General features: G+C 41.3%; 1 protein-coding gene across 2 annotated transcripts in view; it reads left to right on the top strand.

Moving 5' to 3' along the window:
* The window catches only part of AMPH (amphiphysin), a 191,699-nt gene that overhangs the window by 109,597 nt on the left and 58,583 nt on the right, over positions 1-23,519 (top strand). For both annotated transcript variants that reach the window (XM_049714914.1, XM_049714915.1), the window contains 6 exons: positions 811-905; positions 4,005-4,100; positions 12,374-12,481; positions 14,411-14,496; positions 20,898-20,973; positions 21,615-21,697. In XM_049714914.1, the coding sequence (XP_049570871.1) occupies positions 811-905; positions 4,005-4,100; positions 12,374-12,481; positions 14,411-14,496; positions 20,898-20,973; positions 21,615-21,697 (544 nt within the window). The remainder of the gene's footprint in view (positions 1-810; positions 906-4,004; positions 4,101-12,373; positions 12,482-14,410; positions 14,497-20,897; positions 20,974-21,614; positions 21,698-23,519) is intronic.

The raw sequence follows: 23,519 nt of genomic DNA, 5'->3' as shown, positions 1-23,519 counted from the left end.
AGCCAAAGACTCCACCTTGTTCTGTCCCCAGCCCTGAGCTGTCTCCACGGCAATCCACACTTTACCCTCCATGTTTTGAAGGAGGGCAGAGGGAGTCTGGAAAAGACTTTGTGATACTTTGTATCACCATGTTGCACTGGGGAACTTTTTATCTTTCCTATTATTAATAACCATATTTTTGTAACATACCAAATTGTACCTTAATGAAAATTCTGAAAATACCCATAGACTTAAAAACGCTAAGCTTTCTGAGAGTTCTGACTTAAAACTGTATGTATAAGCTTTTAGTAATATTGGAAAAAGAACAACTTCTTGTTTCTTTTGAAAATTTTTAGGCCACTTAAAGCCCTTTCAGTGATGCCTGAAAATCCTATAGATTTTGCTTCTATCTGCTTCCCCCCCGCCAGATGCTTTATTTCTAATATTTAAAGTCATTTGGTATTAGTTGTTTTAGAACTCTTTAGTTTTATAGGTAAGTATTCTAGGTGTCCCATACATTTACGGTTTCATGCCATTTAGCAAGTGACAGCACACATAATAGGACATATTATTATTGGTGTTTTTAGACTAGAACACCTTGTTGATTTTTTTCAAGACCCAGCATGTATCTTTATCCTGAAAATACTAGAAAATGCACACTGTAATCAGAATCAGGACTACAGGTGCAAAGAGCAATTGTGCCTGCCCAGGTTTTCCTTAAACAATTAGCAAGTATTCAAGATTTTTCCTCTCACTTTGAAAAGTAGGGAAAGGAGGAAGAGACTCCTCACGTACCTCTCTCTAACAGGAGTTGTTTTTCTCCAATGCTAGGCATGCAAGAGGCTTCCATGAAGCTCACCGAGTCGCTGCATGAAGTCTATGAGGCCGACTGGTACGGGCGCGAAGACGTGAAAATGGTTGGCGAGGTGAGAGCTGGTCACAGCACGTGAGAGGCCCCAGGGTGACTTCTGTGAGGTTCCCACCATGTCCTGCTCACTCAGCCTATCCCCTGACCCCCTCTCACCGCTTCATGGCCCTAATCATGAAGGGGCACTGTGTACCCAGAAGGCACTGTGCAGTTCCACCATCCAGATCAACCCAAACTTGCAGTGAGGAGTGAACATGACAATAAAGCCACTTGGGTAGAAAGCTGTGGCTTAAAGATTGGTTTTGTTCAACATAAGAATAGCACTTGTCTGTCCTTTACTACACTTCTTAGCCCATTCCAGTAGGAGAACTGGCTCATGGCCTGATTTTATGTACTGCACCTTCTTCCCCATCCCTCCTTGAAAGCAGGCACGGGATCTGGGAAGAGCATCCCATTCACTTTACCACTAGATGGTCCCTTCGCTGGTCTGCAGGGCTGAGGACAGGGCCTGCTAATAGGAATTTAACTAATGAAAGGCTTCGTCCTTAGACATGTCTTAACACCTGAAATGCACCGTCTAGCTCAGGGCTGTCTGGCTCTGGGAAGTGAGAAAGTGGTCATTGTTGCTTTGAAGAAAGTGGAATGGGATGTGACATCAGATGAGTTCTTTAATCTTCTTGGGCTTTAGTTTCCTTATCGGCGAAGTGAGAATAATAGTTGTATCTCCTAAAACACACTTAAAGTCGAGTGTATTCACATCCTCGACCTAGTGTACAGTGTGTGTGATTATTACTGACTTTAGGAAGCCTGCAGCCGGGTTTTCTCATGTCCGAGCTCTTTGTTAAAACAAAGAATGGTTGGTCATCATGCCCACTTCATGGGAGCTCGTTGCTTCTCATGAGGCACAGGAGAGTTAAGACATATGGCCGCCACAACTCAGGGAAGGGTCTGGTACATGACATGCCGATCATCTATGCAGCCTTTGGAAAGATGGGTTAACATCTTTCCTGGGCTGCTTCCCCAAAATTCTGACATCCCCACAGTTATGACTATGATAGAAACTGAGATCTATTTATGAAGAAAGCTCATTGTGAGCTCTGTTACCTCTTTCGAAAACTTTCAGTATGTGAATTAGGCAAAACTAGCCTCCACACACCATTTTCCAATGCAGTTTTGAGGAATGGCATCTTCTCACATTTCTTAAATATAAAGACACTGTGTTTCAACAGCGTGTTGTTAAAGGCTTAACTCATTTTGTAAATTTCCAATTAGAGGTGTATAATTAAAAATTCATTGTGAAAAGAAGAATTTTTAAGGGAATGGTTAGAAACTTGTGTGAATGGCTTTTCAGAACACCACGTTACAATTCTGTGTGTGGCAAATGCCACTGTTGACCTTGATTCCTAAGGAAACAGCTACTGTCCTACCTTGATCCTTGTGGCTGCCAGGATTTAGGGAATCTTTCAGTGGTGAAGCACCTGACACTGCATGTCCAGGGGGTCTGCTCAGATCATAAGATAAGCCTCTTTGTACGGTGGACTTAAGTTTTTTTGTTTGCATAAAATTCTTTTTTTAAATTAATTAATTTATTTATTTATTCGGTTGCGCCAGGTCTTAGATACAGCAGGCGGGCTCCTTAGTTGCAGCACATGGGCTCCTTAGTTGTGACATGCGAACTCTTAGTCATGGCTTGCATGTGAGATCTAGTTCCCTGACCTGGGATCGAACCCGGGCCCCCTGCATTGGGAGCACGGAGTCTTATCCACTGCACCACCAGGGAAGTCCCTGTTTGCATAAAATTCTTAATAAGGATCTATGACAATTAGAATTGGGTTTTAACGTGTGAAAAAGAGAAGCAAATCAACCATTAAAAAGTGGTTTTCAACAAGAGAGAAGCTTCTCTCCCATAACCGACCTCGGAGGTTGGCAGGCCAGGTGTGGTATGGGGGACCCACGAGCATCAGGGGCCTGTCTTTGCATCCCTGCTGCCACCTCCACGTTCAAGATGACTCTGAGCTCTGGCTATCAGCTCTCATTTTTGTCTTCCAGTCAGCAAGAAGGAGGAAGCTTGGAGGACAAGCCTCCTTTTAGGGCCACTTCCTGAAAGTCCATCCCATTGTCAGAATTTAGTCTCATGGCTACACTTGGCTGCCGTGGAGGCTGGGAAGTATGGTCTGTATCCTAGGCAGCCGTGTGCCCGGCTAAAACTGGACGTTCTATTGCTAAGAAAAAAGAAAGGGTAGACATTGTCAGGAGATGCCAGATGTAGTAACGGGAGGAATATGGAATGACGTTCTTGCGCAGGTGCCTGGGATTCTGTGAAGCAAGTTTATGTTGTCAACGCACATACTTGGAGAAATTGAAACTCAGGAACGTTCAGTTTTCCAAAGTCACACAGCTAGGATATGAACTCTGTTCTGGTGAGGCAGCCTGGTGTCATCGACAGATAATGGGCTTCAAATTCAGGGGTTGAAACCAGAGTCTGTCATATACCAGCTGCATGACCTTAGCCAAACTATGTAACATCTCTGTATTTCAGCATCATCTTCTGTATAATGGCAACAATGAGACTTTCTTCATAAGGCTATTGTGAGAATTAAATCACACACACACACACAGAGACACATACAGCTTTTAACCCAATGCCTTGACAGTAATAGGAGTAACAATAATAATAATATCTAATACTCATTGTGTTCATGACAACTGATATTCCATAAATGGTAGGGCCCTTCCCAGTATGACTAAATTTTCTGCTGTCCGTGTGGAGGCTTCAGCTGCGGTTTGTTGTCTGGAGTGGTTTCTAATTTCATGGATTGCTTCAGAAGCAAACTGTCTTGGTGGAATTCTTCTCAGACTCCTAGCCCCAAAGTCCATTTATAGGAATCGGGGGACCTTTTGAAGTTTCTACATTCTTTAGTAATTCGGAATCAGAAACACATTTTTAAATGAGCTGAGCCCTTAGGTAGCCTATGTTATAAATTAGAACTGGTAGCCAAATTACTGTATTCTTAAATAATCCACACTTTTCTAGCATTTACTAGCCAGGGAAGTAGAACTTATTTAATTTTATAGTTTCAGGTTTTTTAGAAGTTGGTGAAAGTGATCCAATTAAAATCATTCTGCAGTTGTCTCTTTATTTCTCTTTTTCTCTCAGAAATGTGATGTGCTGTGGGAAGACTTCCATCAAAAACTAGTGGATGGGTCCTTGCTGACACTGGACACCTATCTGGGCCAATTTCCTGACATAAAGGTATTTTATTCTGTGTCTATAAAGGGAAGAATTGAATGGTCCCATGTTCTTATTAAAACATGGGCAAGAGATAAGTAGAATTAAAAGTCCTCAAGCTGACATCAGAAACATTTGGTAACTTTTCATTTATTTAAGCGTGAGATTTTTATCCTGTTCCTAACAGTTTAAAATGAAATATAGTTCCAGAAATCACATTTCCCCCTTTAATGAACTGCTTCAGCTTTTATTTCTCTACAGAAGTCTTTTTAATCCTATAGATATAAAATCATAAATCAGAGATACCAAAAAATTCCAGTCTTCTTTATGTTCAAACCTTTTGGTTATATGGCATTTGGCAAAAATTTCCATTAGAATAAACAAAGGTCATGAGGAAAGGAGAAACTTCACTGCACATGTGAGAGCAAAATCTGATCTTTTCCTTACTGTTTATTTTGTGTATGTTCATAGTACACCTGCATATTTTTTCTCTCCTTGAAATTTTCAGGTTCACATTGAATTCTTAAGATGTAAGCATTTCAAATACATTTGCATCTGGATCTAAAAATATCTTGTCTAAAACATTTGTCTTATTCGACACTTGGATTCATTGAAAGGAAAATATACAAGTGAAGGATTGAATATCACAGATTTGAAATTGACTCTTAAGGTATAGATGGTCTTTAAACCATCAGGGCTGTATATAGCAAATGGTAGCATTAATAGATCTGCTCCCTAGTTGTTCTCCCAGCTCAAAGAGGACTGCTAGGTAAGACAGCCATGTGCTGCCCTTCCTGTAGAGCAAGGAGGCCATGAACCAGTGTCCGCGGGCATTTTCAGTATCTTGCTAGGTGACCTCTGATGTGAAGTTCCATTTTTACCTGGCCTTCTTTATAGCCATTGCCAGACACCAGGAAACTATCTGCAATAATGTGCACCGCCCTTGGCCATGAAACATAGTGAAGCTTCTTGGCCAAAACTATACTCCTATCAATGACGTTAGTTTCCTCAGTCCCACACAGAATGCCTAACGCTAGATGGCCAACACCTGAAGTGTGTTTTGGGACACCAGAGGCACCAGACAAAAACCTAAGTGGATCAGACTGGACATATTAGCCTTGTTGGCAAGATGTCCCAGAGAACAAATCCAAATGATGAATTCTAGGTGATGTTATCATAATAGGCAGCAGAATGCTTTACCGGGTCATTGTATAGCTACATCTTAATTTGGAAAGGTATTAAGTCAGTTTTAAAAATTTTCTGAGAAATTAAACAATTTTTTAAAAAGTTAAAATTCTGTACACAGGGAATGTGTTTTGAGGTATCTTCAGATAATTTGATAGGCATTGACATTTTGCCTTGGAATTTGCAGCATTTGTGGAGCAAACAGTCTCAGAATTATTATCACGCTTTAGAATACTGTTTATTGCATGGTAATTCAGTCTCCATAAAAATCAATTCCTAATAAATTAGGTAAAAGAAACGTTTGTCTTCCTACTTGAAAATTTCAAAGGACCTCGCAACTTGTCTAAATTAGTCATATAATATTTGATAGTACAACTTAGATAAGCAAATAAAGGCTGTGATTGACTTACAGGAGAATACATTTGAAAAGTTGTTGAGCTTCAGGAACAAAAACTTAGTATCATCAAAAATGTGTGAAGGATCTGTTTGTTATCTGTTATTTGTTACGATACTGCCCAGCAATAGCTATTTGGAAATTGACCATTCTCTCTAGGAACGTAAAATTTCAGAAGACATACAGAGGTACCTTTGTTGAAACAGAGAGATTAAAATAAACTCATGATGGATTATGTTGGTTAGTCTTTTCAGTTTGTTGAAACACTCAGTGGAACTTTTATTCTATTTTTTAATTAATTAATTAATTAAATTTTGGCTGCATTGGGTCTGCGTTGCTGAGTGCGGGCTTCTCGCTGCAGTAGCTTCTCTTTGTTGCGGAGCACAGGCTCTAGGCACATGGGCTTCAGTAGTTGTGGCACGTGGGTTTAGTAGTTGTTGTGAAAGGGCTTAGCTGCTCCGTGGCATATGGGATCTTCCCGGACCAGGGCTCGAACCCGTGCCCCCTGCATTGGCAGGTGGATTCTTAACCATTGCGCCATCAGGGAAGTCCTTTTATTCTGTTTAAGCAGTTCTTTTCCTGTGGTCCATGGTGTCCATGGTTGAGGTCACACACAATGATGATCTTACATGAGAGATTTGGAATCATGTTATGTAGCTGGATTCCCTGAAGATAAATGAAATATGGTTTTACCTGCATCGTGGAAAGAGCCTACATAATCTCTCTCTCTGTTTCTCTGAAGTCACATTTCGAATATTAGAGCATACACATAGGGTTTCAACCAAGATAGACAATTGTGAAACCATTTCATATGGTGAACAGTGAAGGAAACAGCAGTGTTTAACTTGGAAAGGAAACAACCTGGGGTTGGAGAGCAGTTGGGATAGCTGTTTCTAATAGTTGAAAGACTTCTTCTGTGAACATACACAGATGTTGTGCCTTTTACTCAATGGACGGAAGTTAGACGTGGATACAGACTCTGTCACTTCATAAAGTGAGTGCTGAGAGATTATGTAGTGAGTGGGTTATTGATGAAAAGGAGGATTAATGATTAAAAATACAGTGGAGCATTTTCAAAGCCTGGAATACAGTTGACTTCCTGGACTCATTAACATCAACAGGGTGTGCATGGTGAGGCAAATTTCCAAATATTTACTGCAGCCCATCAGCAAGGGCTATGCAGTACCATTCATGAGGGAATGGTGTTTGACTTTTCCAGCTGTGATTGGCAGGGCACCTGGTGTTACAGTTTTTGTTGTGCAGCACTGATATCTAAAATCAATGTTGTAATAAGAGCCAGCTTGTCCCCAACCTACACAGGCTTACAGCTGTTAGCAGTTATTGTAAAATGAAGTTTAGATTTTATCTTAGCAGCTGTGCATGAGCCATTAAGCATATATTTACAGCAGTGGGCCAAAATGAATTCCACATTGGGGTTATTGTTGAAATTTTTAAAAAATTTAGTAAATTATTTTCTTTACTGCATATGGTCAATGAATAGTGGGGAATCTGAAGAACTTTTAATTGAACCATTTAATTGAGACTTCCCTTGTGGTCCAGTGGTAAAGAATCCACCTCCCAATGCAGGGAACACAAGTTCAATCCCTGGTCGGGGAACTAAGATCCCACAGCTCCAGAGCCACGTGCCCGAGCACCACAACTAGAGAGAGAAAACGCACACGCCACAACTAGAGAGAAGCCCAAGCTCTGCCCAAGACCCAACACAGCCAAAAATAATAAAAATAAATAAATAACTAAAATAAGTAAATATTTAAAAGCCATTTAATTAAACAATTAAGCTAGTAAATTTATTTAATAAAATTTACTATTGGATGATTAAATAAGAAGTGTATCATTTTCCGTGTGAAAGCTATAGTGTATTAACTCTACCCTTTCTTAGGAGATGTGGTTCTTTTTTCAGGTTTCCCAAATATCAGGTAGGTAAGGCAATAAGACTGATACGTTTTGCCAACACAAAAATATATGCATCAAAGTAAGTGATGGCCTTCAAAATGTCACTTCTACCATGGTAAGCTGTACTCTGTAATTAACTTGTCAGTTACACAAGAAAATGACTCACATTATTTACTTCACTTCTTGTTTTTGAACAAAAAATAAGATGATCCAGTGCGCTGTTCCCAGGCTTGGAAGTAATTGAATTTTGCCTCTTTTCGAAAATCAAGTTTATCTTCAAAGCATCAAGATTTGCTTTTTTGGAAGATACTAAAGGACAACCTCCCCACCCCCGACCAAGTCCACAAAGCAGAGCTTTGTAAAAGTTTCCACAGAGTTACACAGGGCCACTACCTCAAGGGGCGGTGCTCCTTGGAAGGTAACAGATGTCTGCTGAAAGTAAGGAGCTTTGTCACCTTGTTAGCACCTTTCTCTCTACCCTGCTGGGCTAATTCATCATATATTTTGAGTGAACGTGGTATGTCAGCCATCCTTCCACTGACGGCAGTCGGAAGCGGTCGGTGCAGAGGATAAAGTGAAAGGGATTGGAAGCAGCTAAATGAGTGTAACTGCCCCGCCCTACCTGTCATCACCCCTGATGGGGTGTAGAGGAGTAGCACAGAGTGACAGATGGTAGCTGGATGACAGAGTCTGTCAGAGACACCTGGGAAGTGCTAGAAAGAGTACTAACCAAGCATCAGGAGCAGGGACTGAGTGAGACAGGTGAGGGCACGAGGGTTCAAAGTCCTACGTGGACTGCTGACCCTGCACTAACATTACCCCAAGAGTGAGAGCCTCCTTAAACATTGTGCCCTAGGTGTCTCACTGGAGTCACCCTACTCTTGGCACTGGTCCCGGGGCTGATACCTAATTCATCTTTCACCACAGACTTTCTGAGTAATTCTGGACAAGTTACAGGTTAATCTCATGCAACTTCAAATTCCCTACCTGTAAAATGGGAAAATCCCTGAAACACCCATACTGGGCATTGCTGTGAGGACCCAGAGGACTATGTTTTGTAAACGATAAACATTTATATTATTGTTGTTTTTCTTCTTCCTACCCTATGAAATTTAAAGTTTTTTAAGGATCCTCTTCTGCAGTTCTCAGTATTAGACTAGCCGGGCACAACTAGACCCCTGGGGATTTTTTTAAAAAGGACAGATGCCTGGACTTTGCCTCAGACTAACTAGATCAGAATCTCTTAGTCTGGGGCTCAGGAATCAGTATATTTTACACTACTTGCTTATTAGTTGTTCCTCTTTAACTTTTTAGTGGTTGCCCTACAGTTTGCAATGTACATCTTTAACTTGTCTAACTTCAGGTAACATTGCAGCACTTCATGTACAGTCTAAGAACCTTATAGCAGTGTATTTCCAGCTCCTCCCTCCATTCCCTGCGCTCTTATTGTCATATATTTTCCCTATACATAGGTTATAAAGCCCACGATCTATTGTTTCTGCTTTTCTCTACTTCAGTGACCTTTTCAAGCAATTCAAAGTAAAAAACCAAAATCTTGTCTATTTACCTTAATTTTTACCATTTCTGGTACTCATTTCTTTGTACAGCTCCTGTTGGTATTAAAATTCGTATATGGCAATGAGTTCCCCCAGCTTTTGTTTGTCTTTTAAAAAACGTGTATTTCACCTTTACTTTTGGAAGGTATTTTCACTGGGAATAGAATTCTAAAAATCTCTCTTGATTTTTTTATTTTTCAGTGCTTAAGAGATGCCACTCCATCGTATTCTGGCCTGCACAGTTTCTGAAGACTGTGCAATTCTTACCTTTGTACTTATTTTTTTTCTTTATTCTTGATTTGAAGCAGTTTGGTTTTGGTGTAGCTGTCTGTGTCTTGTTTGGTATTTATCCCTCTTGGGATTCTATGAAGGTCTTGGATGTGTACTTTGATGTCTTCCTTATTTTATAAAATTCCCAGCCATTATCACTTCAAATATTTCTCTGCCTCTCCCTCTCCTCTCTTTGAGACTCCAGTTACACGATGTTAGACTGTTTGATATTGTATTGGTCTTGTATGCTTGATTCTGTTTTTTTTTAAACTTTTGCTCACTTCGTGGCAGTTTCTTTAGTGATTTTTAAAAATTAATTAATTTTTAGTTTTGGCTTCATTGGGTCTTCATTGCTGGGTGTGGGCTTTCTCTACTTGCGGCGAGCGGGGCTACTCTTCGTTGTGGTGCGTGGGTTTCTCATTGCGATCACTTCTCTTGTTGTGGAGCACAGGCTCTAGGTGTGCAGGCTTCAGTAGTAGTGGCACGCAGCATCAGTAGTTGTGGCTCACGGGCTCTAGAGCACAGGCTCAGTAGTTGTGGCGCACGGGCTTAGTTGCTTCACGGCATGTGGGATCCTCCCGGACCAGGGCTCGAACACATGTCCCCTGCATTGGCAGGCGGATTCTTAACCACTGTGCCACCAGGGAAGTCCGTCTCTTTGTGTTTTAATGAGAAAATTTTCTCTTCATTTCATTTATCTTGAACTGTACTGTTTCTTTCCTCAGCTGTTTTAAGTCTAATGAAGAAATTTCTCCTCTGATAAATTTTATCATTTCCATTTAGCTGAATTTCCATGTATCTGTTGACATTCTCTATCTGTTTATGTACTTTGTCTACCTTTTCCAGCTAGATACTTTAACATATTAGTCATAGTTATTTTAAAATTACTGACTGGGGACTTCCCTGGCGGTCCAGTGGTTAAGGCTCTGTACTTCCACTGCAGGGGGCACAGGTTCAATCCCTGGTTGGGGAGCTAAGATCCCGCATGCTGCATGGGTGCAGCCCCCCAAAAAAAAATTACTAATACTTCCAACATTTGTGTCATGTCTGGTTCTGTTGCTTGCTCTGTCTTTTCTCATGGGCCATTTTTCTTTTTTTTAAGGTGTGTGTTTCAGAATTTTTGATCGAATGCCACACATCGTGTATAGAACAGTGAAGACTGGAGTAATGTTTATGCCTGGAAATGGGCGTGCCTTTTTGTCAAGCCAGTAGTGGGACAGTTCAAATTACTCTGCTTGCACCTTGAGCTGGACTTGTGTTTTGTTGTTGCTATTGTTACTTTCGGTGCACTGTCGCTTTCAAATTCCTCTAGAATTGGGCTGCTAATACCTTGCACGTATAGTCTAACATCTATAAAATTTTCAGGCTCTTGGGTTGAAGTCTAGTTTTTGCCTCTACTTTGACCCACATTGGTTGGGCCCTTGGATGCCAGAGAGTTTTTCTCCGTGTTCCTGCCTCCCTCAGATTTCAGGTGTCCTTGTGTGCCAGTGTTTCAGAGGGAGTCTCTCTCCATACACTTGGCCTTTCTCCAGTGGTAGGCAGCTGTTTCGTGTTATTCAGTGCTGGGCTTGGAGTTGAGGCAAGGCTGTTTTATGTTATACTTTCCTGGCCTGTCTTAGGCAAAGTCGGCCTCGTATCTGTGGTTGAGCTTGAACAGGAGTTTTCTGACCCTGCCAAAGTGGGATCAGACCTCTTCTTGTTATAGGAATCAGATCTTGGGCCCAAGAGGGTTTTATGTTCCTCCCCTATGGGTTGAGATTTTTTTCTCCCACTCTTCTGTGTGTTACAATTATTTTTGAATATATCTAGGGGCCCAAGGGATTCCTATCCATCACTGGGGCCAGATTGATTTTGCTTCTACCTTTCCCCCAGAATCAGTGGATCTCTGCCTGGTGTCTATGGACCAGAGGATCTGTTGTTTCTTCCTCAAGTGGCTTAAGGCTTTTGCTTTGTAAAGAGAAAAATGTCCAAGGGAATGGGCAGAGCTTTGTCTTTCTACCCCCATAGCCATCAGAGATCATCTCATTCTCACTAGCACTGCAAGGAAGTGTCTTGTCCCCAGTCTTTCTCATAGCATACAGTGGAGGCCCAAGGAAAGAGCTTGCCCATAAGTGCAACTTCCCTTTGTGTCTTGGACACCCAGCTATCCCAAACTGACACGTTAGCCCACAATAGACCTTAAACAATGTGTTAAAATTTTAGCTGACTACTTCTTGTCCACCTGTATGGTGGCCACAGCTTTTACCTGCCAAAGGTGAAAGAGTTGGTATGTCTCGTCTCTCCTTGAAGAGACTCATCCCTCTTTGGAATTGAGATTCCTTTATTGCCATATGACTTCATGTGTGTGATACGATCAAGACAATTTATGCTTTTATAAATTATCCAGATTTTTTTCTTGCTAGTGTGACCGTAACATTGTTTGCAGCTCTCTATATCCTAACTGGAAACAGAAGTCTCTAGAAATCAATATATTTTAAAATCTCCTCAGATGATTTGAATGAACAAAAGGATTGACAAACACTTCTAGGCAGAAGGGTTTCTTAGGAAGTAAATCTGATTTATAGAACTGCTGTTAGTGTGAGTGCTGTGAGAATTATAAAACCAAATCCTAATATAGTCTTGTACTATCTTCAGAATGGAACATTTAAAGATCTAGAATAGAGACTAACAGAGAGTATAGGTTTAGGTGCTTCCCTCAACCAGTTCTGGAATTTCTCTGGTCTTTGCAAATTCTGCCTTCACCTCCTTACGATTGTCCTAATTATTTTCGGAAGGGAGGCCTTTACCTAATGGTTTTCACACAAAGGAGCGGAGGCTGTAGTCTGTTTTCCAGGGGTCATTTGTCTAGTGAAATTCTGGTTCACCTCGATCTCCGGTCAAGGTCCCCAGCTACTGCGGACAAGGAAGGCATTTCGGCAGTCAAGAAGAGAGTCTGGGACCGCGTCTCTTTCTTAGCGCATATGTTTCCCTGTTGGCAGAACCGCATCGCAAAGCGCAGCAGGAAACTGGTGGACTACGACAGTGCCCGCCACCACCTGGAGGCTTTGCAGAGCTCCAAGAGGAAGGACGAGAGTCGCATCTCTAAGGTAGGGGCCGATCCCACTGTTGTCACCACTCTCCATGTTCTGTGACCTATCGCAACTTTGCTTTTGAAAATGAAATCTTCCCTTTCTCATGGAGATGGGAATCAGGACAGAATTGAAACTGAAGTACGGTGCTTGTGGGCTGCTGTTCATAATTTTCAAGTAACATTCAGGGTTTTCAGGTCACAGTAGAGTTCACATGGGTGACACTGACTCACATTTTCATCATCATAAACGTTCGCCCCCAACAGTACTGCCTGATCAAAGAAAGTAACGCGTCCTTACATTCTTTCTGTGGTCGTGCTCCATACTTGTTGCCAGAATGCAGATTCAACTAGGAAATCGAGTGTGAAATTCTCAGACATAGATTGTGCTTGAGCGTACAGATGTGTACTACAATTGCATGACGTGCTTTTTCTTTTAGAAAAACCCATTTCCAGAGCTTTTACCATGTATGTCAGTCATCGGCTGACAGCTCATGGGAGACACCTGCTGACTTCTCACTTGGCATCCAGTCTTGCCTTTCCCCATCTGCACACACACAGCTGCCTGGATGGCCTTTCTGCAGCACATATCTAGATAGAGTTTCTCCACTGCTTAAGTCTTTTAACGGCTCCCACTGCCTGTAGAAAAAAAATTCTAGATTCCTTACCATGGCCCATGCGACCTTCGCAACTTGGTTCTGACTCACCTCTCCGTCCTTGTCAACTTTCAAGTCTTCTTTCCCCTCCTTTCCTCCCTCTACACATGTCCTGAGCTGGAGCCTCTGTGACCTACAATACCAGCTGCTGAGCAGCTGTGATAAGAGCTGCCCTTCACGTGAGGCCCCTGAGGTGCCAGGCACCATGTTCAACACTTCATTTACATCCTCTTTCTTCAATACTCACAACACCTGTGAGGTGGGCATTGCTATGTGCATTTTACAGATTTGAGGTGCACAAAGGTGGAGCAGTCTGATAAGTCCACATGGTTAGTGAGCTCGCATCCCCAGTCCAGCAACTCCACCTTTTATGTATTGCAGTCCATTCTCCATCCCCTTTGTTAGCAAACATTTGCTCATTCTTCAAGATTTGATATCAAGTTAAAACATCACCTGCCCTATGGAACCTTCTCGATTCCTTGCACCATCTTCCTTAATAGCACGCTCCGTAACAGCTTATAAGCCCTTTCTTGTAGTGTAATTACTTAGACTTCCCACTAGACAGGGAATTTCTTGGAGAAGCATCCGTGTCCAGCATCCCGAGCAGAGCGGTGTATGTGACAGGCTGTTAATGCATTTTTGTAGAGTGAATGACTCTGTAAGAGATGCAAGAGCAACCATTGTAATCAATCACGTTTTCCTTTTGAAATAAGATTCAGTATTTCACTTTTTTTTAAATTAATTAATTTATTTATTTTTGGCTGCGTTGGGTCTTCGTTGCCGCACGCGGGCTTTCTCTAGTTGCGGCGAGCAGGGGCTACTCTTTGTTGCAGTGCGTGAGCTTCTCATTGTGGTGGCTTCTCTTGTTGCAGAGCACGGACTTGGGCACTCAGGCTTCAGTAGCTGTGGCATGTGGGCTCAGTAGTTGTGGCTCGTGGGCTCTAGAGCACAGGGTCAGTAGTTGTGGCTCGCGGGCTCTACAGCGCAGGCTCAGTAGTTGTGGCGCACGGGCTTAGTTGCTCCGCAGCATGTGGGATCTTCCCGGGCCAGGAATCAAACCCATGTCCTCTGCATTGGCAGGTGGATTCTTTACCACTGCGCCACCAGGGAAGTCCCCAGTATTTCACTTTTATTGAAAAAATCTTGTGGATTTTTACCAGATTCTCTGCTTCCCAAAATGCTTCCGGGATGCCATAAAGCTATTCCTATTTTATATTAAGCGATGTTGTGTCTAGAAATGGCTGTGTCTATGTGATATTTTTTAGTGTAAACATGTTATGTGTCACTTCTAGGCAGAAGAGGAATTTCAGAAAGCACAGAAAGTGTTTGAAGAGTTTAACGTTGACTTACAAGAAGAGTTACCATCATTATGGTCAAGGTAAAGATGTTTCTGTACAGGTTATAGAAGTTCACGAACAGAGAATATTCCTTATCTTGTCTTATTCCGTGTGATGCTTCCGCACTGTGCAATAGAAGTGTTCAGTAATCTGTAATTTCCAATATGGTAGCTACTTGCCACACGTGGTTAGCTGTTGAGCACTTGGAATATGGCTAATGTGACCGGGGAACTGAATTTTAAATTAAAATGATTTCTCTTTAACTCTTTTAAATTTAAATAACCTGATGTAGCTAGCAGCTGCTCCATTGGATGGCACAGTTTTAGACCTTGGTATATTTCTCGGGTGGAGACCCAAATCTCAGCTAAGAAGCATTAGGAGAACTGTCCTTAACCTTGAAATTTACAAGGATACTCTTTTAGCTTTTGGAAGAACTTCCTTTATTCCCATAGCTCATCTAGTCTTCAGTCTTTGATACGAAGCCTCTGCTTTCAGCCCTTACCTGTTAACCCGAACTTCATTCCTATTTTAGATGTTAACCATTCTTCTCATTTATAGGTATTCTGCATTTCTCATGCCATTAAGTGCAGTTTTCCCCACTCAGTGGTTGAACAAGAAGCTGTTGGGTGAAGTGGGGCCTTATATCTCTCAATTCCCATCAGCACCCCCATGCTACCACCCTGAATAAACAGAATTGTGCTTGTCATTGCAACACTGCTTTAAGTCAAATCCTAAATCTTGGCGAGGATATGGAGAAAAGGGAACCCTTGTACACTGTTGGTGAGACTGTAAATTGGTGCGGCCACTATGGAAAACAGTATGGAGGTTCCTCAGAAAACTAAAAATAGAATTACCATATGATCCAGCAATCCTACTCCTGGGCATATATCCGAAAAAGATGAAAACTCTAATTGAAAAAGATATATGCACCCCTCTATTCATAACAGCACTATTCACAATAGGCAAAACATGGAAGCAACCTAAATGTCCATTGACAGATGAATGAATAAAGAAGATATGGTACGTACATACAATGGAATACTACTCAACCATAAAAAAGAACAAAATAATGCCGTTTGCGGCAACATGGATGCAGCTAGACATGATCATAAGTGAGGTTAAGTCAGAAAGAGAAAGACAAATCCCATATGATGTCACTTATATGTGGAATCTAAAATATGGCACAAATGAACCTATCTATGACACAGAAACAGACTTACAGGCAGAGTATTATTCTTCCATTGTAGGGGGCTCTGGGGGAAACAGTGACCAGCTCCCGGGGCGACAGGCTTCCCTCAGGGCAGTGCTGAGGTGCGAGCGTCCTGGCTGGCAAGCTGGGACTGCGGTAAGCTGAGCTTTTAATCCTTTCCACCATTTCTGAGAACAAAGAAACATCTTAATAAAGAAATTAAGTTGGCCTTGACAGCTGACCAGGAGGGACCTGAGAAGGCCTCAGACAAGTCCTTTGGGGAAATGGTAATGTCTCAGAGTCTCTTGTTTATGAAGAACTTGTGAAATGAAACCTCCCAAGCAGATGATATCAGAATTCAGAGCCTGGTACTCTTTGTGGGTGTATATCTTACTGCTGGTGACGCTAGTTTTTTAGAAGCCAAGGCAGAATGTGCCCTTCCAGTGGAATGAGTGCCAAATTTGTTCATTCATTGGTTTGTTCATTTGCTTATTCATTCATTCATTTATTCATGGACTTTTGTGTGTGTGTGTGTGTGTGTGTGTATGTGTGTGTTCCCGGGCCTCTCACTGCTGTGGCCTCTCCCGTTGCGGAGCACAGGCTCCGGACGCACAGGCTCAGTGACCATGGCTCACGGGCCCAGCCGCTCCGCGGCATGTGGGATCTTCCCAGACCGGGGCACGAACCCGTGTCCCCTGCATCGGCAGGCAGACTCTCAACCACCGCGCCACCAGGGAAGCCCTATTCATGGACTATTTACTGCATGCCTGTTCTGTCCTGTTCTGCTATATTAGGTGCTGGGCCTATACTCACGAACTAGACCAAGGCAGTGCCTACTTTGAAAGAATCTCTGATTGCATAAATTGGAGAGAATCACTATATGATAAGTTGCATTAAAAATATTGAACTTTTTTCTCAATTGAATACATCTAGTTGATTTAATTTCTCAGTTCTAAAAGGAAACAATAAACGTATTAGAAAATTGTGGATGTTTGTTTAGTCATTCTAAATAAGGTATTTCTTTCTAGTGCCAGTTATTTCTCTAAATAATCATTGCTATAAAAAAGATATGCTGTGTATCAGGAAACAGAATTTAAAGATAGAAGAAAGGGGATTCTTGTTTTTGCCCAATGTATTCAAAGTTCAATATGTTTAATAGAAAATCCCTTATAAATAAATAACAATAAAACAACACCAAGAAATAAGCAAACTAGGAATAGATGACTCACAAAAGGAGAAATTCAAATGGGCGATAAATAAATGAACAGAAAAATGTTAACTCACCTTTCATTAAAGGAACATACATAATTAAATAGTTGGTGAGATGCTAACTCTTTCTCATCATATTTACAAAGGTTTTGTGTGAAGTCACATTCAAAGTTGAGGGAACAGAAGGGGGAGCAGGTCAGCAGTGCCCATCGAAGCTTCTGTTTTCTGTGCCTTTCACCCAGCATTTACAGTCAAGAAGCTTATTCAAAGGAACTAGTAAAGCTGGACCCAGAGTTCAAGTCATAGGTCTTCATTAGGGTTTTGTTTATTATAGTGAAAAATCGATGCAAAGAAAACGATACCCACCATCAACTTCAACTTCATCCCACTCCCCCATCTCTATTTAAATCTGACCCTTCTTCAGGGCAGCCTCTTTGTCGTCTCAAGCAGATGTTTGCAGCTGGCACAGGGCTCATCACTCTCCTCGCCTCTTGGTTCCTTCAGCTGTTTCTGGCGTATCTGCTAATTTCTGCTATTTAACCACGTATGGCCTTTTGTGGTACCTTTAACACTCGCATGCTGTTCTGAAATCCGCTTCTTTCTCTCACCAGTATGAATGGAGCATATGTTCATCAGTCAGCCCTCACGTGCTCCTCCAACTGGACTGTTAGTGTCTAGAGCCACCTTAGCCCACCACCAGGTGTGCAGCCAGAGTTAGAGAGTCTCTTTGTCTAGTAATTGAATGAGGAACTACTGTCTGCATGATTGGGGTCCTAGGCTGCCAGTTCAAGTGCCCCAGGAAGACTCCTTTGCAAACCATGCAAGAGCTGGGTCCCTCTGCACGATGTTGTCAGGACACGTGCAGTCTCTCCTCTCCCATCCAGCCTCTGCCTTAGTTAGCTTCCTCAAATACAGGTCCAAGTCCTCTCCTTCCCCCAGGTCCAACAGGGCCATGGGTTGTAAGTAACTGTTGCCTGCAAATAAATGCGTGCTTCCTGGTCTGGAAGGTCCTCTGTCTCCCCAGGCTGTCACCTCCCAGGCTTCTGATCTGACCCTCTGCGTACTAACTATTTCCCAAACACACTGTGCCAGGATTTTCTTTATTAATGTGCGTGTGTGTATACACACATATACATGATTATGTTTATTACAGTTGACTCTTGAACAACGCAGGGTTGCTGACCCCCATACGGTCTAAAATCCGAGTACTGCTAGCTCTGCCTCAAAAACAAAAGAATTGATAAATGACTCGTCCAAGGGCAGGAAACTGAAACAGTTCAGCTAGAATCAGAACTCAAACCCTAGTTCTTTTGACTCCACATATTATGATCTCTTATTGAACACAAGCTTTTCCCTACAGTTAGTTCATTTAAAGATCTGTCAAATGAAAATACAGGTACTATCTTTATTGAAAAACATCCATGTGTAAGTGGATCTGCACAGTTCAAACCTGTGTTGTTCAAGGGTCAACTGTACTTTAAATCAATGAAAAGAAAAAGGTGAATTCAGGACCACATGATCACTGTAGATAAAGAATATTAAGATTGAGCGAAACATTCATGTGTCTCTCTCTGTCTGGCTTATTTCATTTAGCATAATACCCTCAAGGTCTATACGTCTTGTCACAAATGGCAGGATTTCCTTCCTTCTCATGGCTGAATAATGTTTCATTGTATCTATATATCACATCTTCTTTAACCACTCATCAGTTGATGGACACTCGGATTGTTTCTATATCTTGGCTGTTGTGAATAACACTGCAATGAACATGGAAGTGTGATACCTCTTTGAGATTCTGTCTCCATTCCCTCATGTATATATATATCCAGAAGTGGAATTGCTGGATCGTATGATAGTTCTATTTTTAATTTTTTGAGGAATCTCCATACTGTTTCCCATAGCAGCTGCACCAATTTACATTCCCACCAACAGTGCACAAGGGCTCCGTTTTCTCCACATCCTTGCCAACATTTGTTTTCTCTTGTCATTCTGATGATACCCATTCTGATAGGTGTGAGGTTATACTGCATGATATCGCTTATATGTGGTATCTTTTTTTAAAAAAGGCAAACTCATAGCAACAGTGTAGAAAAGTGCTTGCCAGGTGCTGGTGGTGGGGGAAGTAGGGAGAGGTTGGTAAAAGGTACAAACTTTCAGCTCTAATGAATAAGGACTGAGGACCTAATGTAAAATATGGTGACTGTAGTTGATAACACTGTGTTATATAATTGAAATTTGCTAATAGAACTTAAATGTTCTACAAGAAAAAGATAAATATGTGAGGTGCTGGGTGTGTTCATTAACTAGTTGGGGGAATCCTTTCACAGTGTATATATCAAGTCACCATCATGTCGCTTTAAATATCGTACAATTTTATTTGTCGATTAGACCTTAATGAAGCTGGAAAAAAGGATGAAGAAAACCCAAATAAACTAATCTTATAAAGAAAAAAAAAGATTAAGTGAAACATAGTAGGAATCTAAGGTACAGGTTAAGCCATAGGAGAAGTAAGTCTTATTGGTGGAATGGATTTTAGCACTCAACTACTGTTTCATTTCCGAACCTCTAAATTGAACTTCTAGCTTTTATTTTATTAAAATTCCAAACCATGTAATTCATGAGAAAGCATGGAAATAACATTCACGCTTCAGCAGAATTTCTTGGCAAACATGCCATGCTTTTCTATTGCGTTTTCCTCCTTTTGCAACCAAAGACTGGTTCTCTAATGTTAACTGCATGGCCTGGGACAGTAAAACTCTTGTGCCTCAGTTTTTTTGCATATAAAATGAGAATCACTGCCTAGGGGGTTGTTATGAGGGTTAAGTGAGGGAATATAAGAAAGTGCTTAGATGACTCTTCCTTTTATTGGCTTTAATGATGATGCAACATTCATCCACCTCTACTGTTTGGAATTTGACTCACCACAAGGCACAGCTAAGCCACTAGAAGCCCCCTTTTCTCTACCCTTTCAACTCTTTGTTTAAATAAGAGGGGTGCCTACTGTGTATGGGCACATTCTTATTCCCCAATAAGTATTCTTATTATAAACTCCCTGAATATATGTTTACTCCATATATTAGACCTATTTAGTATTTCTGGTCCTTTCTTGCTCTTGATTGGCATTTGGAATCTAATTAACCAATCAGGATTCTGGGATGATTTTTGAGAATGTCACTGAAAAAAGAACATGAATTAAATCAAAGTAGTGATTTACTCAGATGGAGTCAGAAGGACTGAATTAAATATAGAGTCCAAAGAGCCCTCATTTAGAGCAGAGGGAGCTTATACTGGGGATACTGGGCTGAATCCACTGGGCTGACTGGTGTGCTTACTATTAGGGACCTAAACATGAAGACGAGGGGACCTTCCTCATTTCACAGAAGCCCCCCACCATGACTTTACTTCACAAATGTGTTTGAGGTATTGCGAATGAATAGCTTGTGTTTTTAATTTGTTCAATGAAAGTACACTCTCACTTCAGCTGAAAAATTGTAATTAATTTGTAGGTTTTTTTATTTCTCTCTATCAAACAAATTTCAGAATCCAAATATATGATACCAAAACTAGACCATTTATATTTTGTAAAAATGAATAAACTTCTCTATCTGAAAACTTTTACAAGATACAAATCTAAACTACAAATGCTTAGGGCAGTGGTTCCAAAAGTGTTATCTCTGAGCCAGCAGCATCAGTATTACCTAGAGCTTGTTAGAAATTCAAATTCTTAGTCCCCACCTCAGACCTGCTGAATCAGAAACAAACCTCCAAGTGACCCTGGTGCACATTGAAGTGTGAGAACCATTTGTTGGGGTTATTACCAACACTCTAGGAAAGGTTGTGCTGTATACCAAAAGAAGCTATTTTTTTTCATTAACAAATCAGGAAAGGTTGGGCCTACTCTGGGTTAGGCATTTTTATTTAATCCAACGTTATTCAAAATTTCGTAAAGAAAATCTGTCTTTAATATATGTCATTGCCATTGAAAATGTTTTGCTGACCGGTCTTTCCCATCTCTTCTTTCCTCTTTGTATCTCTACATGGTAGACGAGTTGGATTTTATGTCAATACTTTCAAAAATGTCTCTAGCCTAGAGGCCAAGTTTCATAAGGAAATTGCGGTGGTGAGTAATGAAGATTGTTTTTCCTTATGGAATATAAAGTAAATGAATGTTTGTTCTGGAAGCAAATGAAATGGCACAGCATTATGCAAAGAATTCACTCTCTTTCGTGTTTCTTTTAATAGTGTGTCATGGCCCTCAATAATATTTCTACATTTTTTTTGTAGTGACCACACGGTTCTGTATAGCTGGTAAAGATTTTAGTTTGTGCTTTCATGAATCCCTGCCTGCTTGTTACAGTCTTACAGTCTTTTTTTTTTTCCTTCAGTCAGTTTTTAAAGTTGGATTTCCAAGCCTTTAGGCTCAGGAGAAATTGGTTTCCAGATATTCAGATAGTCAGCAGCTCTGTCATCGACTAATATTTTCTTAGTTCAGCAGGGAGGTTGTATGACTTTATCTCTAATGGAATCAATGTAAACAATAAGTTTTCCTGCTCTGGTTTGCATATATATTTGTTTATTTGTGTTTGTGGCCTGACAGTTTTGACATGAATTTTAAGTTGAACCCTGTTCAGAGGTTAACTTATCCTGGGACCATCCATACTATCATAAGATTCTTAGTTTTTCAATAAACAATTCCTTTCTGGGGTCAGTAGCCTGAATTTGCAGCAGAATGACTTACAGCAGTGGCCTCTGTCCCCTTAGCTTTGCCACAAACTATATGAAGTGATGACGAAATTGGGTGACCAGCACGCTGACAAGGCCTTCACCATTCAAGGAGCTCCCAGGTAGGCCATGTTCATCAGAGCCAAGTTCATGTCTGTACACCTTGAAAGCAAGGGTTGTTGCAAATTCTGCAGTCTGTATCAGCCTATGGTCTTTTACTAATCCTCCAACGATCTAAAACCAAGGAGCCCTTCCATCTGGAGGCTGACGCCAGCCTTAGTTCTGTGCTTTTAAGTTGACTTTTAGCCTTCAGATGAATCTCCATAGACTTTTGTCATTGTCACAATAGAGTTGATATCTACCTCTCTCTGCTTTCCAGCAGTGGTGTCAGCTTTTTACATATAATTTCTTTTTTAAAAATAAATTTATTTATTTTTATTTATTTATTTTTGGCTGCGTTGGGTCTTCGTTGCTGTGCACCGGCTTTTCTCTAGTTGCGGCGAGCGGGGGGCTACTCTTCGTTGCGGTGTGCGGGCTTCTCGTTGCGGTGGCTTCTCTTGTTGTGGAGCACGGGCTCTAGGCGTGCGGGCTTCGGTAGTTGTGGCACGTGGGCTCAGTAGTTGTGGCTCCCGGGTTCTAGAGCTCAGGGTCAGTAGTTGTGGCGCACGGGCTTAGTTGCTCCGCAGCATGTGGGATCTTCCCGGAGCAGGGCTTGAACTCGTGTCCCCTGCATTGACAGGCGGATTCTTAACCACTGTGCCACCAGGGACGTCCCTTACATATAATTTCTAGTTGTGCACTTGTTACTTTATTTGGAGAAGAAGGGAATTCCCCAAACTCACAACAGTTAGTCCTGATACTTATTATTGGTGCTTATACCTTTAATGAATCCATTTTGGGAAAGGAGAAAGGAAGTAGGTGAGACCTCATCTTACCTCCAAACTTGACCTTGCAAGCACTGCGTTGTTTTGTTGAATGTTGGTTTGGTTTTATTTTGAGTACACCAGTCAGTTATACCAAAGGCTCAGTGATCCGTAAGTAAATGGTCTACGTTGCCAGGGTTTGGATTCACAGCAGTTTTCTCCTGTGATTTGGGAATCCCTTTTATCCATCCTTCTCAGACATTATGTACTCAAGTAGTGTAGGCTAGTGAGGCTTGGGTTGGAAGTCAGAAGACTCGGCTTTCAAGTTTCTGACTCTGCAGTTAATTTGCTGTGCCTTCCTTGAGTAAGTTCAATAACCTCTCTGGTTTAAGAGCTCTTTTTTAATCAACAGAAATAAAAATGTGCTATTGAACTAAACAGCTTCTAAGGTAATATGCAGTCCTGACATTCTGTACTTATGATCTTAACATCAGTTGATGTATATATGATACACACGCATTTATAAAAACACACATACTCTTAACACAGGCACCACCACTTCCATATATCCACCTCCATATATCAGTGTTTGGAACTCCCCGGAAATAGGTAATTTTCTTAGTTGATGCCCCTTGGTTTAGCTGTACTTGTAGTCCCTACTCTGGCTGCTATTCTAAGTGAGCATTAAGTATATTTTCTTTGTCTAAGAGAAAGAATGTTGCCTAAAAGAATACAGGAAAGGGATAGAGCTGCTGTTTCCAATACAATTATTTCAATATGAGGTTAGAAACCAAGAAAGAATTGTAATAAGAGTATCACAGTGACATTTGGGTGATTTAGAGATGCAGTGCATGGGAAAAGGTTGTTCCCTTACACAGAGAGGAAAGGGACAAAGGCATCTGGAAGTTGCAATGTTGCTGAATCAGATACAATGAAGAAAAAGCGGGGCCACGACCACTTGACAAACGTTCTTCATTTTTTTCCATGTTCCTCCGCAGAACAAGGTGGTGAGTGAGCTCAGCGGGGTCTCCATTTGGCATAGATTTTGGGGCTGTGCTTCCCAGCAGAGGCCATGATTGCT

Source organism: Orcinus orca, chromosome 9 (genome assembly GCF_937001465.1).
Source record: "Orcinus orca chromosome 9, mOrcOrc1.1, whole genome shotgun sequence".
NCBI classification, from domain to species: domain Eukaryota; kingdom Metazoa; phylum Chordata; class Mammalia; order Artiodactyla; family Delphinidae; genus Orcinus; species Orcinus orca.
This window is presented reverse-complemented; position numbering and strand designations above follow the sequence as displayed.